We start from the raw sequence: 15,602 nt of genomic DNA on the forward strand, positions 1-15,602 counted from the left end.
CTCGTTGGCGAACGACACATCACTACTTCGCAAGTGCGGGACGAGCTTTTCACGAGGAACATTGAATTAATAATAATCCATTTCATTTCTAAGCGCCTTTCAAAACTCTCAAGGTCTCCCAATGCCCCCCTTGGCCATGTTTTATCAACATATTCTCCGAACCTGCTTGGTTCCGAGACGAACGGCGGACCTATTCGGCGGTTTGCAACTTGTTTGCAGAGTCCAGGTAGCTCTTCGTTGTTGTCATATATCGGTCTTTTTCTTTAATTCGTGTATGTAATTAATTTATTGAATGAAAATACTATGAGAATGTCGGTCGATTCGAGACAGCGACGTGCTTGAACGTAATTTTAAATGTGGCATCTTTTTCAGAGAGCTCTGTGTACCGGAAGTGACGAAGTTTCACTTGCGGAAAAGGCCAGTAAGAAATATGTCCGACCTGCTGCCAGCATCTTCTCCAAAGTGATCGAAAAAAGTATCCCTGCAGATATCATCTATGAGGACGACAAGGTATCCATCCGTTGGCAAATAAACAATTACATTTAGTTGTAAAACAAAATTGTGTGCGTTGCGCGCTCCGCTGCCAGTGTGTGGCTTTTCGAGACATCAGTCCGCAGGCTCCGGTTCATTTCCTGGTGATCCCAAAAGTGCTCATTCCCTCCATAAGTCAAGCCAAAGATGACGACGCTGAGGTGAGATGGAAAGAGACAAAGCGCCATTTTCTTCAATCATTAACTTACCGCATAATAATAAGAAAGAAAGAAATATTGTGCTGAGTATATTGCCTTTGTCTTTTCTGTAATACCGTACAATAGCTATCTAGCTGGCTAGCTATTAGCTATCTAGCTGGCTAGCTAGCGAGCTTTCTATCTATTTGTCTTACCATTCCGCCGCGAGAGTGGCTACCTTTCCAGCAGCTCCTGTATTTTGTTTTTCTACTTTCATTCCTTTCATCATTTTGCTGCTGTGAAATGTACATTTCTCCACTGCAAGACTAATCGAGGCAAATTCAATCCAATCCTATTCTACCCGAATTACTTTGGGGTGTAGTGAATGCTGGTGCGTGTGGCTGCCACTGCTCACCCACAGAAAAACTTATCCTCTGCCTGTAAAGTGTCCTTGAGAGTTTTGAAAGGCACTCAAAAATGAAACTTATTATTATTATTATTATTATTATTAGTAGTAGTAGTAGTAGTAGTAGTAGTATTTTTATTACGAGTAATAATACCTTTGAATGACATGTGAAATGAAATTTATTATTATTATTAATACATTCAATTTATAGTGAGATAGCTAGCAAGTCAGCTAGATAGCTGATAGCTAATAGAGAGCAAATAGCTAGCTAATTAGTGTAGCAAGCTTGATAACTAGCTAGATAGCTAATAGGTAGCTAGCGAGATCGTTAGCGAGCCAGCTAGATAGCTGATAGCTAATAGATAGCAAATAGCTCGATAGCTAGTGTAGCTAGCTTGATAACTAATAGGTAGCCAGCGAGATAGCGAGCCAGCTAAATAATTGATAGCTAATAGAGAGCAAATAGCTAGTTAGCTAGTGTAGCTAGCTTGATAACTTGCTAGATAGCTAATTGGGTAAACTTAGTAGTAATAGTTTGTAACAAATGATGGTGGCCTATTAGAACAATTTTTACCAAGAGTAATTTTCTTATTTATAATTCTCAAAGAAAAAGTCCCACTTTTTTATAGTTATCATAATAATCCATTTCATTTCTAAGCGCCTTTCAAAACTCTCAAGGTCACTTTACAGTCACCGGATACGTTTTTCTGTGGGTGAGTAGCGGCAGCCACACGTGCCAGCGTTCACTCAACCCGGAAGTAACTCAAATCGATAGAAAATTAGCTAGCTAGCTAATTGATAACCCAAAGATAGCTAGATAGTTGAATAACTGAAATAGGTAGAAAGTTAGCGAGCTAGCTAATAGATAGCTAGCTAGATAGCTAATATGTAACTCATCGATAGTTAGCTAGATAGTTGAATAACTAAAATAGGTAGAAAGTTAGCTATCTAGCTAATACAGTGATACCTTGACTCACAAACCCAACTGGTTTCCAGAAAGCATGCGTAAGGCGAAAAGTGTGCATCCCAAAAACCAATTTCCCATCGGAAACCACCAAAACAGGAACAATCCGTTTGTTTTTAATGAAGCCTTGCATGATTGCTTGACGCCCCCACGCCATGTGTGTGGAATCTGAATGATGAAATGTGAATGTCTACTGACCCTGTGCAGCTCCTGGGCCATTTACTGGTCGTAGCCAAAAAGGTGGCTAAACAAGAAGCGCTAACAGAAGGTTATCGAGTGGGTAAGTGCTCCCGTTGTCATTGACAAAAGGCTTGAAGAGTTGTTTTGATCAAGTGTTGTGTTGTGTTGTGTTGTGTTGTGCTACGCAGTCATCAACGATGGCAAACACGGCGCTCAGTCTGTCTACCATCTTCACCTTCACGTGTTGGGCGGCAGACAGATGACGTGGCCGCCAGGATGACTTTCAGATATTAATACCACATGTTGACAACAAGCAACGTGAGTCTATTTCCTCTACTCGTGTCAGCTACACGGCAAAAATAAAAATCACCAAATGTTAACTTTTTTTTTTATTCGGTACCAATATAGTACAGTGATACCTCGGCTAACAAATGCCTTCGCTAATGCTGCAAATAAAAATAGATAGGCAGATGACAGATAGAGAGTGAGAAAATAGAATAGAAAACACAGTGAAATTTGGACTTTATTTCAACTTTATTGATAGTTCAAAGGCAGATTGTAGACTGCAAGGTTAAAATATCTATCAGGCAAGACAAATCACCCGCACAAGCCATCTGTACGCTTGATGCAAAAAGCTATCAACCCAGCTCAACAGAACACAATTGATGAGGAACTAGGTAAAATGATCGCCGAGAAAGCACGGCAACTTCACTCGGATATCGTCAAGAGGCAACCTGGAAGTTCGTCATCCATTGATGATTTCAAGGCGAGCCACGAACTTGAAGCGTCGTACAGGGATTCATAGTGTCATTGGTCATGGTGAGGCAGCCAGTTGTGGTGATCAAGCTGCCAAAGCTTACAAGGAATCATTCCTCAAGATGGTGGAAGAAGAAGAAGGCGACGTTCCTCATCAAGTGTTGAATGCTGATGAAGGCGGCCACTCCATTCCATCAACCACCATCACAAAGGCCAATAAAACCACTTTATTATACGGTACAGTTTATTTCTTTAGTGACAATACCATAGCACATTTACTGTACGTAAAATAAGGTCTGCTTTGTGTAGTTTTAAGGCTTAGGAAAGTAGAAAATGATGTTTTATGGGGACCTGGGAACGGATTGTTCTCATTTTAATGTTTTGCTATGGGAAATGAATGTTTGGGATGCACACGTTTTGCCTTACGCACTCTGTCTGGGAATCCGATTAAGTTTGTGACTCAGATCAGATATCTTCCACATGCCAATATGGAAAAGAGTGGTGCCTTGTTGAATGTCAAGGGGCAAGTGCAAGCTACGCTAACGCGCTCTCGTCCCAAATGTTTCCCTTTGAGTCGAGTTGGCAGTGACGGCGGAACTGCGCAATCATTGGCACACAAGCTGTGTGGAATGTGAGGTCACGTGCGCTGCGATGCGTGTGGCGAGCGCCGGTCCGACCCAGTCGCTGGAAACGCAGCTTTCCCGCACGGTCCCCCAAGAAGAAGAAAAGCCAGCAATGCCCTTTTTCAGAAACGACCCAAATGGAAGTCCCATTCTAACCTTCATGTAGTCTTGTCGATATTTCTGGAAATTTGGGGAGCGCCCGTTCATCACCACGTCCACTTGGAAATGATTCCAGCACATTTTGGAAATGTAGTTGAACAAAAAAGGAATGGAGAGCTAATGCCACTCGCTGTTGTGATCCAGTGTACAACGTCTGAGTGCCTTTGAGGGGCGGGCCGAGTATTGGCTGGCACAATGGTGAGAAAAGAGCAAATCAGTTGAGGACATTAGGAAACCATTAAAATGAGAAGAATCCGTTCCCGGGTCCCCATAAAACATGATTTTTCGACTAAATAGGCCGTAAAACGACACAAAATGGACCTTATTTGACGTCTAATAAATGTGCTCTGGTATTGTCATTAAAGAAATAAAGTGTACTGTATAATAAAGTGGTTTGATTGACCTTGGCGATGGTCGTTGGTGGCTTGACGGAATGGAGTGGCCGCCTTCATCGGCATGGAACACTTGACGAATGATCCCTTGGAGGTGAGGTGCTTTCTCTGCCATCATTTTACCTTGTTCCTCATCAATTGTGTTCTGCTTAGCTGGGCTGATAGCTTTATGCATCAGATGGCTCGTGCGGGTTGTTTGTGGAGCCTGATTGATGGGATATTTTAACCTTGCAGTCTGCACTCTGCCTTTGAACTATCACAGTTGAAACTCGCTCACTGTCGTCTGCCTGTCTCTTTAATGTTTAAACCACCCCACCCCCTCACTGGTGCGTTCTCGACCAATCACGTGGCTTCAACCGAAGACTAGGGGCGGGGAAATAGAGGACAAAAACAAATCGGCTGCCATTTTGTTGTTAGAACGGGCTCGTTGGCGAACGACACATCACTCATTGTGGCAGCTCGCTCTGTGTGCGTATCCCGAAAAATAGTTTGTAAGCCAAGATGAATTTCTCGTCAATTTAACGTTCGTAAGGCGAAAAGTTGGTAAAGCGAGGTGTATCACTGTATTGGCGTTTTGCGACAACCATGAAAAGGTGTTTGGGGCAGATAGCTCCATTGTACGCGCGACTTTTGCTGTCGAATGACACGATTGGATGAGCGGGAAACGGCGTTTGACCCATCACTTGTCACAATCCCCTTGGCGTCGTCGTGGAAGTGGACGCCGTCGCTGGTGGTAATGGCGCCTTAGATAGAGGTAGATAGTGCCAACTACTCAAGGCAAAGTGTGTGTGAGACGAGAAAGAAGGCTGCCATCAAAAATCGTCTCTTTGAGACGGCGGCAAAGGTACGTATTTTATTTTTGACAACAGTGAGAAAAAGGGAAAACGTGGTCACGTTGAGCGTCGTCTGATCCACGCATCAAAACAAAACAGAGATCACATGACCATGTCAATCAAAACTTGTCAACTTGTCCTGTTCACTGTATCAGGCATATCAGAAAGGAAAGTAAAGAAAGAAATCATCCCCCCAAAAGACGAGAAAAAGAATCACAACAATAGTCATGATAATAGCAATCATTTCATAGGTTAACTTGAATATCTTTCGAAGCACTGAGCTTGCTGTCCAATTTCTCTCGCTCGGACGATGAATGGAAGCTTTTCCATTTCAGCCTTTTCAGCCAGCGCCTTCATTCACTCTTTGACTGAATGAAGGTCTTTTGATTGTTCCGAAACGGAAAGGAAAAGATGAAAAAGAGCAAGAAGAAGAATCCATTTCCTTCTAAGCGCCTTCCAAAACTCTCAAACAGGATCTGTTTTTCTGCAGGTGAGCAGCGGCAGCCACACGCGCCAGCGTTCACTCAACCCGGAAGTAACTCAAACAGATAGAAAGCTTGCTCCCAAGTTAAACGATAGCTTCGAGCTAGATAGATAGCCAGCCAGATAGCAAATAGAGGAGCTAGCTAGCTTGCTCGCTCGCTCGATGGCTAATAGCTAGATAGTAAATAGGTTCTCGTGTTCCGTGGTAGAGACAGACATACGCAACAGTGGGGAGAAAGAGGTTAGGCTAGACAGGTGGACAAATGTTATTACATTATGCTGTTATTATGGAACACTCCTTGGTATGATAGCATTATGAATATGAAAAGCATAAATATGCCAGTACTGTTTTTGAATGGGAGGAACGTCGCTGCCATTCGACTGCCGTGGCTGGACACCGCAGGGGGCAATTGTGCTTTTTTTGCGCCTGTCGTGGGCAGGGTCTTCACAGCCCCGCTTTGTTCAGCGGAAAGGTGGGTGCTGTTGGACAATCCTCGGCCGGATGGATGCGTGGCTTGAGGAGCCCGCCATAAGAAGAAAGGAGCGCCGATGCGGATGTGGAACTGTCGCGGCTTGGAATTGAAGCGGATTTACAGTATGCGGGACGGGAGATGTGAGACAATCTCCTTTGGTCAATGGATGCTACAGCTGCGTGTCTGCTTTCAACATTTAGCTTGTAGTCGACGTGCACGTTCCACCATGACGTCCATGATCCACTGGTGAAAAGGACGCTTTGATCCTCTCCTCTTTCATCTAGAACTGCTTCATATTTTATTGTAGATTCTTTACTTACAGACAATGTATTGTAGGTGTCACCGTCTGTAAGTAAAGTAAAATCTGCTTGAAATCAAGTAGACAGGACGAACTTAGTACAGTTTATTTCTTTGTACAATACCATAGCACATTTACTGTACGTAAAATAAGGTCTGCTTTGTGTAGTTTTAAGGCTTAGGAAAGTAGAAAATGATGTTTTATGGGGACCTGGGAACGGATTGTTCTCATTTTAATGTTTTGCTATGGGAAATGAATGTTTGGGATGCACACGTTTTGCCTTACGCACTCTGTCTGGGAATCCGATTAAGTTTGTGACTCAGATCAGATATCTTCCACATGCCAATATGGAAAAGAGTGGTGCCTTGTTGAATGTCAAGGGGCAAGTGCAAGCTACGCTAACGCGCTCTCGTCCCAAATGTTTCCCTTTGAGTCGAGTTGGCAGTGACGGCGGAACTGCGCAATCATTGACACACAAGCTGTGTGGAATGTGAGGTCACGTGCGCTGCGATGCGTGTGGCGAGCGCCGGTCCGACCCAGTCGCTGGAAACGCAGCTTTCCCGCACGGTCCCCCAAGAAGAAGAAAAGCCAGCAATGCCCTTTTTCAGAAACGGCCCAAATGGAAGTCCCATTCTAACCTTCATGTAGTCTTGTCGATATTTCTGGAAATTTGGGGAGCGCCCGTTCATCACCACGTCCACTTGGAAATGATTCCAGCACATTTTGGAAATGTAGTTGAACAAAAAAGGAATGGAGAGCAAATGCCACTCGCTGTTGTGATCCAGTGTACAACGTCTGAGTGCCTTTGAGGGGCGGGCCGAGTATTGGCTGGCACAATGGTGAGAAAAGAGCAAATCAGTTGAGGACATTAGGAAACCATTAAAATGAGAAGAATCCGTTCCCGGGTCCCCATAAAACGTGATTTTTCGACTAAATAGGCCGTAAAACGACACAAAATAGACCTTATTTGACGTCTAATAAATGTGCTCTGGTATTGTCATTAAAGAAATAAAGTGTACTGTATAATAAAGTGGTTTGATTGACCTTGGCGATGGTCGTTGGTGGCTTGACGGAATGGAGTGGCCGCCTTCATCGGCATGGAACACTTGACGAATGATCCCTTGGAGGTGAGGTGCTTTCTCTGCCATCATTTTACCTTGTTCCTCATCAATTGTGTTCTGCTTAGCTGGGCTGATAGCTTTATGCATCAGATGGCTCGTGCGGGTTGTTTGTGGAGCCTGATTGATGGGATATTTTAACCTTGCAGTCTGCACTCTGCCTTTGAACTATCACAGTTGAAACTCGCTCACTGTCGTCTGCCTGTCTCTTTAATGTTTAAACCACCCCACCCCCTCACTGCTGCGTTCTCGACCAATCACGTGGCTTCAACCGAAGACTAGGGGCGGGGAAATAGAGGACAAAAACAAATCGGCTGCCATTTTGTTGTTAGAACGGGCTCGTTGGCGAACGACACATCACTCATTGTGGCAGCTCGCTCTGTGTGCGTATCCCGAAAAATAGTTTGTAAGCCAAGATGAATTTCTCGTCAATTTAACGTTCGTAAGGCGAAAAGTTGGTAAAGCGAGGTGTATCACTGTATTGGCGTTTTGCGACAACCATGAAAAGGTGTTTGGGGCAGATAGCTCCATTGTACGCGCGACTTTTGCTGTCGAATGACACGATTGGATGAGCGGGAAATGGCGTTTGACCCATCACTTGTCACAATCCCCTTGGCGTCGTCGTGGAAGTGGACGCCGTCGCTGGTGGTAATGGCGCCTTAGATAGAGGTAGATAGTGCCAACTACTCAAGGCAAAGTGTGTGTGAGACGAGAAAGAAGGCTGCCATCAAAAATCGTCTCTTTGAGACGGCGGCAAAGGTACGTATTTTATTTTTGACAACAGTGAGAAAAAGGGAAAACGTGGTCACGTTGAGCGTCGTCTGATCCACGCATCAAAACAAAACAGAGATCACATGACCATGTCAATCAAAACTTGTCAACTTGTCCTGTTCACTGTATCAGGCATATCAGAAAGGAAAGTAAAGAAAGAAATCATCCCCCCAAAAGACGAGAAAAAGAATCACAACAATAGTCATGATAATAGCAATCATTTCATAGGTTAACTTGAATATCTTTCGAAGCACTGAGCTTGCTGTCCAATTTCTCTCGCTCGCTCGCTCGCTCGGACGATGAATGGAAGCTTTTCCATTTCAGCCTTTTCAGCCAGCGCCTTCATTCACTCTTTGACTGAATGAAGGTCTTTTGATTGTTCCGAAACGGAAAGGAAAAGATGAAAAAGAGCAAGAAGAAGAATCCATTTCCTTCTAAGCGCCTTCCAAAACTCTCAAACAGGATCGGTTTTTCTGCAGGTGAGCAGCGGCAGCCACACGCGCCAGCGTTCACTCAACCCGGAAGTAACTCAAACAGATAGAAAGCTTGCTCCCAAGTTAAACGATAGCTTCGAGCTAGATAGATAGCCAGCCAGATAGCAAATAGAGGAGCTAGCTAGCTTGCTCGCTCGCTCGATGGCTAATAGCTAGATAGTAAATAGGTTCTCGTGTTCCGTGGTAGAGAGAGACATACGCAACAGTGGGGAGAAAGAGGTTAGGCTAGACAGGTGGACAAATGTTATTACATTATGCTGTTATTATGGATCACTCGTTGGTATGATAGCATTATGAATATGAAAAGCATAAATATGCTAGTACTGTTTTTGAATGGGAGGAACGTCGCTGCCATTCGACTGCCGTGGCTGGACACCGCAGGGGGCAATTGTGCTTTTTTTTTGCGCCTGTCGTGGGCAGGGTCTTCACAGCCCCGCTTTGTTCAGCGGAAAGGTGGGTGCTGTTGGACAATCCTGGGCCGGATGGATGCGTGGCTTGAGGAGCCCGCCATAAGAAGAAAGGAGCGCCGATGCGGATGTGGAACTGTCGCGGCTTGGAATTGAAGCGGATTTACAGTATGCGGGACGGGAGATGTGAGACAATCTCCTTTGGTCAATGGATGCTACAGCTGCGTGTCTGCTTTCAACATTTAGCTTGTAGTCGACGTGCACGTTCCACCATGACGTCCATGATCCACTGGTGAAAAGGACGCTTTGATCCTCTCCTCTTTCATCTAGAACTGCTTCATATTTTATTGTAGATTCTTTACTTACAGACAATGTATTGTAGGTGTCACCGTCTGTAAGTAAAGTAAAATCTGCTTGAAATCAAGTAGACAGGACGAACTTAGTACTTCATGTCACAAAGAGGGTACAGCAAGTGCTGAAGAATGAATGAATGACTCTGTGTCTTTGTGTTGTCATGTTATTTAGTTTTTTGTTGTTGTTTTGACTTCAAGATGGCTCCGCGGGTTTTCGCGGGAAGGAAAATGGAGCAAAGTTCACTTAAGTTGACGACAACGCGTACACACACGCACGCACACACACACACACACACACACACACACACACACACACACACACACACACACACACACACACACACACACACACACACACACACGCACGCATGCGCACAAAACCGGTCAGACTGAGTTGATGACACGTCATTCATTCAACTTTTCATCCAGTAGGTGGAGCAAGAGTTTCAGTAATGTCTCCCGACTCGGTTCATTTTCCCCCGGATGTACTCATTAAAAAAAGAGAAACGCGGGTATCAGGAAAAGCATTTTCATATTTGGAAAAAAAAAAAAAAACCAAAGCCCTGCGTTCTTCTTATTTTTCATCTTTTTCAATCATCATTTTTTCTTATACAGTGATACCTTGGCTTAGCAACTTCATTGGTTCCCAGACAGTGTAAGGTGAAAAGTGTGTATCCCAAACGTTAATTTCCCATAGGAAATCTGTTGCCAGGTCCCCATAAAACGTAATTTTCTACTGAATAAGCCTTAGAACTACACAAATACTTTTGTTTCTATGTATAATAAATGTGCTATGGTGTTGTAATGAAAGAAATAAACTGTACTGTACAATAAAGTCATTTTATTGACCTTTGTGATGGTCTTTGATGGCTTGCTTGATGGAATGGAGTGGCCGCTTTCATCAGCATGAAACACTTTTTCTTCCGCCATCTTGAGGAATGATTCCTTGTAAGCTTTGGCAGCTTTCTCGTCACAACTGGCTGCCTCACCATGACCAATGACACTATGAATCCCTGTACGACGCTAAAAGTTCGCGGCTAGCCTTGAAATCATCAATGGATGACAAACTTCCAGGTTGCCTCTCGACGATATCCGAGTAAAGTTGCTGTGCTTTAATTTTACCTAGTTCCTCATCAATTATGTTCTGTTTAGCTGGCTTGATGGCTTTTTGCATCAAGCTGGTGCGGGTTATTTGATTGATGGGATATATGAACCTTGCAGTCGACACTCTGCCTTTGAACTATCAATAAAGTTGAAACGAGTCCAAATGTCACTGTGTTTTCTTTCCATTTTCTCACTCTCTCTGTGGTCGTCTATCTATTTTTCATCTGCAGCTCTGTGTTTCTGTAACCCCCCCCCGACCCCCACACTGCTGCGTTCTTGACCAATCACGTGCGGCGTTAACCGAAGACTGGGGACAAAAAAAACGTCGTCTGCCATTTCCTTGTTAGGAGAACGGGCTCGTTCGCAAACGACACATCACTCATTGTGGCGCTCCGTGTGTGTCCCAAAAAGTAGGTTGTATGCCAAGATTAAATTGTCGTGAATTTAACATTCGTAAGGCGAAAAGTTAGCTAAAAAGTTAGTAGCTAAAGGGTTTGTAAGCCGAGGTATCACCGTATCAGGAATAACCAGTGCGCAAACATGCCGTGCATTGAAAATAGCCACATCAAATTGCAGCTAAAGTCAATTGTGTCTTTAGATGTCAAAAAAGGCAAATGAAAAAAATGAATAAATACAGATTATAAATGTGACCAAAATGGGACTTTTTGTCGGCTGAAGAAATCATCTTAGCGTGTCGCTATTGTTCTCACCGTCAATGAACTTGAAGCTGTTGGCATCAAGTTTCTGTCTTTGCAGGACATTGAAAGACAACTTGACACTTTTGGCCTCGTCCATTGTGTGGAGTGTGAAACGTGAGACGCCAGCTCAGCATCGTTTTTTTGGGTGAAGGGTAAAAGTGAAGAAAGGAACGAAAAAAAATGTGCGTGTCGCAATGGCGTCTTGGCATGAAAAATCCCCTCCATGTTGCAACGCCACAGCAATAAAAATGAAGGGCCAACCTTCTCGCGCCTTTTTTTGTCTCTTTTTGTTGCAGGTTGGAACCTTACAAGATGGCCGACGGCACCACGGCTCGCGGGCTGGCAGGAGCGCACGGACAACATGGCGACAGGTACGCGTGGAGCACACGTGGACTGACTGCTGGGATGGTCGAGCCACCTCACGCCGATCGTGTCCGAGTGGCAAAGGTCGCCATCGGCCCACTCCGCTACTGCCAACGAGCTTTGGAGATGCTAACTTGATGGCCTGAAAACGCAGAGCAAGCACGTCACAAATTAGCCTCAGCTCGCATCATCTGTGGAGATGCCAGGGAAGAAGAAGAAAAAAAAGTTCAGAATAGAAGGTCCTGAACTCTAGCTTTTAGTTAAAAAAAACTGTAGCTGTAGAAAAAAACGGTGGGAAAAAAACCAACTGTTTTTTTTTTAAATTGTAAAAAAAAAAAAAAATTAAATGGAGAAAAAAACTGGAACTGATTAAAAAAAAAAAAAAAAAATAGCTGGTTAAAAAAGTAAAAAAAAAACTGTAAAAACCTTTATAAAACTAAAAAAAAGAAAAAAAAAAAAGAAAAAAAAACTAGCTGGTTTTCTGTTTTTAAACTGTAAAAAAAAATAAAACGGAGAAAAAACTGGAACTGATTACAAAAAAAAAGAAAAAAAACTAGCTGGTTAAAAAAGTAAAAAAAAAAACGGTAAAAACCTTTATAAAACTGAAAAAAAGAAACTAGATGGTTAGAAAAGTAGAAAAAAACTGTCAAAAAAATTAAAAAAGTGTTTAAAAAAAAAATAAAAAATAAATAAAAAAATGGAACTCATTAAAAAACGGTAGAATAAAAACCGCAAAAAAGAAAAAAAACTAACTGGTTAAAAAAAAGCTGTAGAAAAAAAACAGCGGGGGAAAAAAAGGGAAAAAAACTAGAATAAAAACTGAAACTGATTCAAAAACAGTAGAAAAAACTTTAAAGAAAATTGTAGGAAAAATAACTAGCTGGTTAAAAAATGTAAAAAAAAAACTAACTAAATAAACTGTAAAAAAAACAAAAAGAGAAGAAAAACTGTCGGAAAAAAACTGGAACTGATTTTAAAAAAACTGGAGAAAAAATGTCAAGGAAACCGTAGAAAAAAACTAGCTGGTAAAAAAAAACTAGAATAAAACCTTTAGAAAAAAGGGGTAAAAAATTTTAAAGAAATAAATGGAGAATAAGAAAACTAAAAAAACTGTCAAAAAAGTGTTAAAAAAAGAAAAAAATTGAGAAAAAGAAAACTAAAAAACCATGAAAAGTAAAAAAAATGAAAAAATGTAGTTGGTAAAAAAAGAGAAATAAACTGTCGAAAAAATAATGTAAAAAAATTTAAAAAAAGAAAAAAAACTGTGGAAAAAAATAGAAAAAAGGTTAAAAAATTACAATGAAAAAAAATGGAGAAAAAGAAAACGAAAAAACTCTCAAAAAAAGAAAAGAAAAAAACGGTCGGAAAAAAAAACTATCTGTTTCAAAAAAAACACACACACAGTCGCGGTGCACACTCAAGTGCGCGCGCGTGTGTGTGTGGCTGCGAAATATGGCGCTGTGATTTGCCTTTTGTGTTTGCGGTGGCAGTTTGTCCGAGTGCCCCCCTGTCACGGCCGATTGCACCGAGAAGGACGCGCGCCGCAGTCAACGACAACCACACGGAGGTCGGTCGATATCGCGCTCGATTCATTTGTACTCTTTGGAATTGGCGCCATGCGTCAATCTCACACTTGATTGGAGGGCAGTAGTCGGAATCGTCGGCTGGAGACAATCGTAAAAGTGCCACTCTTCCCGGGCGTCCGGCCAGACGTTATTTCAGACGCTTCTGGCATTCTCTAGTTTTTGTCCATTGCGTTTTTGACTCTGCTCATTTGCTCATTTGTTCCTCGGCTCGTTTGGGAAGCGAAAAGGCCGCTTCTGGAACGCCTGGCGCTGCCGTGTTTGCGTCGAGCAAACAAAACGTCCAAACCGGACCGGCAGGTCCACGCCCGTATGGTCTCGGGTGACGCCGAGAGCTCCTCCCCGGCGCGGCGCGGCGCGGCGCGGCCTCCGCGTCACGCGGCCCGCTCCGTCCGTTCCTTCGCACTCGCGGCAGACACGCCGGCGCGATCGGTCGCCATGGTGGGTCATCGCGGCTGCCCCTGTTGTCCCTCAGAGCCCGCCGCCGCCGGCGTCCCGCTCGGGCCCCGGGAGGCCCCCCCCCTGGCCCCGGCCCGGCAGCTGTGGACCGCCAGCAGGGAGGGGGCGGTGCGCCTGAGGACGGAGGAGTCGGGGCCGCCCGCAGACGCGCCTCAAACGCTGCACCAGATGTTCCTGGAGACGGCGGAGGCCTTCGGCGAGCGTCCGGCCTTGGCGCGCAAGACGGACGGCCAGTGGCGGACGCTGACGTGGACGCAGTACTACCGGGAGTGCCGGACGGCCGCCAAGAGCTTCATCAAGGTCTGAGCTTTGGCACTCGGCTTCTCCGTCCGTCTTGCCCGGTTAGCGACAAAAAAAAAAAAAAATAAAAATAAATAAAAACAAATAAACGGAGCTATCGGCAATGGGCGGGCGGGAAATTTGCGGCGCCGTCGGCAACGTGGTCGTCATCGGACGATTGCAAAAACGGGCGCCGCGGCTCCATCGCCTCGACGTTGTCCCTCACTTGAGTCGCTCACGCTCAAGGCGGGCGGACGTCGGTCAGGTGGGCAAATTGCCCAAAGTCAAAGTCGGCCTTCTCGTCAAAGATGCGAATAGGCGTGACATGCGGCACACGTCAAAGGACTGTCTTCTCGCTCCGACTTGGAATCAATATGGCGAAAAAATTGACCACAGACGATACCGTCATACGAGCGAACGGGCCTCAATCCGCGCTACATCTTCCGCTAAAAGCTAGCAACCGCTCATTTGACGACTATGACGTTAAAATCTTAGCCAAAGAACATAGAAGCTTTGAAAGAAGCTATTTTCATCAAACGGCAAAATCCTTCACTAAATCGCCACGGTGGGGTGAGGTTTCATTTGGATTGTTCTTCCAGCGCATTGGCTTGGTTATGCTGATGAGGTGATACAAGAGCAAATGGAGCAAGTGCAGCCATTCATCTCCCCCTCTTTTCTCCCCCTTTGCTTGTGTTGTGTCTCTTGTACTGTTAACACGCGTGGTTGCACCTGCAACTCTCTGGGGAAAAGCAACGGTGTCTTTTCATCTCCATCTGGGCCAACATATCCTTTTCCTTCCTTTTCTCCAACATTTTTTTTGCACGGCTATACATTTCAGTCTTCTGACGTTTTAATCATGCTTGGTACACTTTGTTTTTTTTTTTCTTTTTGTGGTTTTGATCTTTTCGCCCCTTTCAATGTTGCTGCTGTTGATTGCCAATTTCCCCATTGCGGGACTCTGAAAGACTTTCTGATTCTGATTCCTTGGAACTGTTCGATGGAGGTCCAAAATGGCCACCAAAGTGGCATCAGTGAGAATGTGTGTGTGTTTGTATGACTAGTCTTGTGAGGACCACACACATTTTATACCGTACGTCGTGAGGACATGTTTGACAAGACCTTTTGGCCGCTCCTCACGAGTTTTTCATTCTAAAGTCTTCTAGAGGGTCTATTTATGTGTCTGTTTTCAGAGAGGTCCTCACAAATTCACCCAAAATGATTTTATTTTGAGTGTATTTTCATTTCACTTGGATACACACACTTTTTACTCACTGTGTGTGTGTGTGTGTGAGTGCGTGGTTAATGAGAGGAAAAAGTTTCTACCACAAAAAGTCAAACGATATTTTAACCAAATTCACTATAGGGGTGAGGACTTTGAATGTAGCCATTCAGAAACCTCACTCCTGCTGCCATTTTAGTTTCAAGTCCACTTTTTATTGCTTTGTTTTGAAAGAAGGTGAAGTGGGAAATGGCCTGACATTTTGTCTTCAAATGGAACACTAGTTGTGAGGTCTCGTTCCACTAGACCTCACAAAACCATTGAAACAGGAATGTGTGTGTGTGTGTGTCGTGTGTGTGTGTGTGTGTGTGTGTGTGTGTGTGTGTGTGTGTGTGTGTGTGTATAGCTTGGTCTGGAGCGCTACCACGGGGTGGGCATCCTGGGCTTCAACGCGCCCGAGTGGTTCATCGCCAATGTGGGCTGCATCTTCGCCGGGTAAGTACACCATCTAACCTTCAT

The 15,602-nt window shown here is 44.1% G+C and overlaps 2 protein-coding genes across 6 annotated transcripts in view; both read left to right on the forward strand.

The window, feature by feature from the left end:
• LOC148899873 (uncharacterized) lies at positions 1-11,896 on the forward strand. Of its 5 annotated transcripts, XR_016114829.1 has the most exons (7): positions 2-226; positions 373-510; positions 588-692; positions 2,246-2,318; positions 2,407-2,536; positions 11,239-11,362; positions 11,477-11,896. XR_016114829.1 is itself a non-coding variant. In XM_088995400.1 (6 exons), exons 1-5 carry the CDS (start codon positions 122-124, stop codon positions 2,496-2,498), a joined length of 513 nt encoding a protein of 170 aa, XP_088851526.1. In that variant the 5' UTR covers positions 1-121; the 3' UTR covers positions 2,499-2,536; positions 5,905-6,330. The 5 variants fall into 5 exon arrangements, 4 of the variants coding, with proteins under 4 accessions (XP_088851526.1, XP_088851529.1, XP_088851528.1 ...); XM_088995400.1 differs by lacking the exons at positions 11,239-11,362; positions 11,477-11,896 and adding an exon at positions 5,905-6,330 and having other exon boundaries at positions 1-226; XM_088995403.1 differs by lacking the exons at positions 11,239-11,362; positions 11,477-11,896 and adding an exon at positions 5,931-6,330 and having other exon boundaries at positions 1-226.
• The window catches only part of LOC148899874 (long-chain-fatty-acid--CoA ligase ACSBG2-like), a 19,848-nt gene continuing 15,620 nt past the window's right edge, over positions 11,375-15,602 (forward strand). Inside the window, exons 1-5 of the mRNA XM_088994187.1 lie at positions 11,375-11,379; positions 11,477-11,551; positions 13,007-13,110; positions 13,602-13,885; positions 15,490-15,578. Of these exons, the coding sequence (XP_088850313.1) occupies positions 11,375-11,379; positions 11,477-11,551; positions 13,007-13,110; positions 13,602-13,885; positions 15,490-15,578 (557 nt within the window). The remainder of the gene's footprint in view (positions 11,380-11,476; positions 11,552-13,006; positions 13,111-13,601; positions 13,886-15,489; positions 15,579-15,602) is intronic.

The sequence above is a fragment of the Hippocampus bargibanti genome, linkage group LG04 (assembly GCF_051943395.1).
Source record: "Hippocampus bargibanti isolate YZ-2025 linkage group LG04, ASM5194339v1, whole genome shotgun sequence".
Lineage (NCBI taxonomy): Eukaryota > Metazoa > Chordata > Actinopteri > Syngnathiformes > Syngnathidae > Hippocampus > Hippocampus bargibanti.

Coding starts and splice junctions, on each gene's coding strand:
- LOC148899873 (XM_088995400.1), top strand. CDS start 122: ATGCCCCCCTTGGCCATGTTTTATCAACATATTCTCCGAACCTGCTTG. Junction 511..587: donor TCATCTATGAGGACGACAAG/GTATCCATCCGT, acceptor CTCCGCTGCCAG/TGTGTGGCTTTTCGAGACAT. Junction 2,319..2,406: donor AACAGAAGGTTATCGAGTGG/GTAAGTGCTCCC, acceptor TGTGCTACGCAG/TCATCAACGATGGCAAACAC.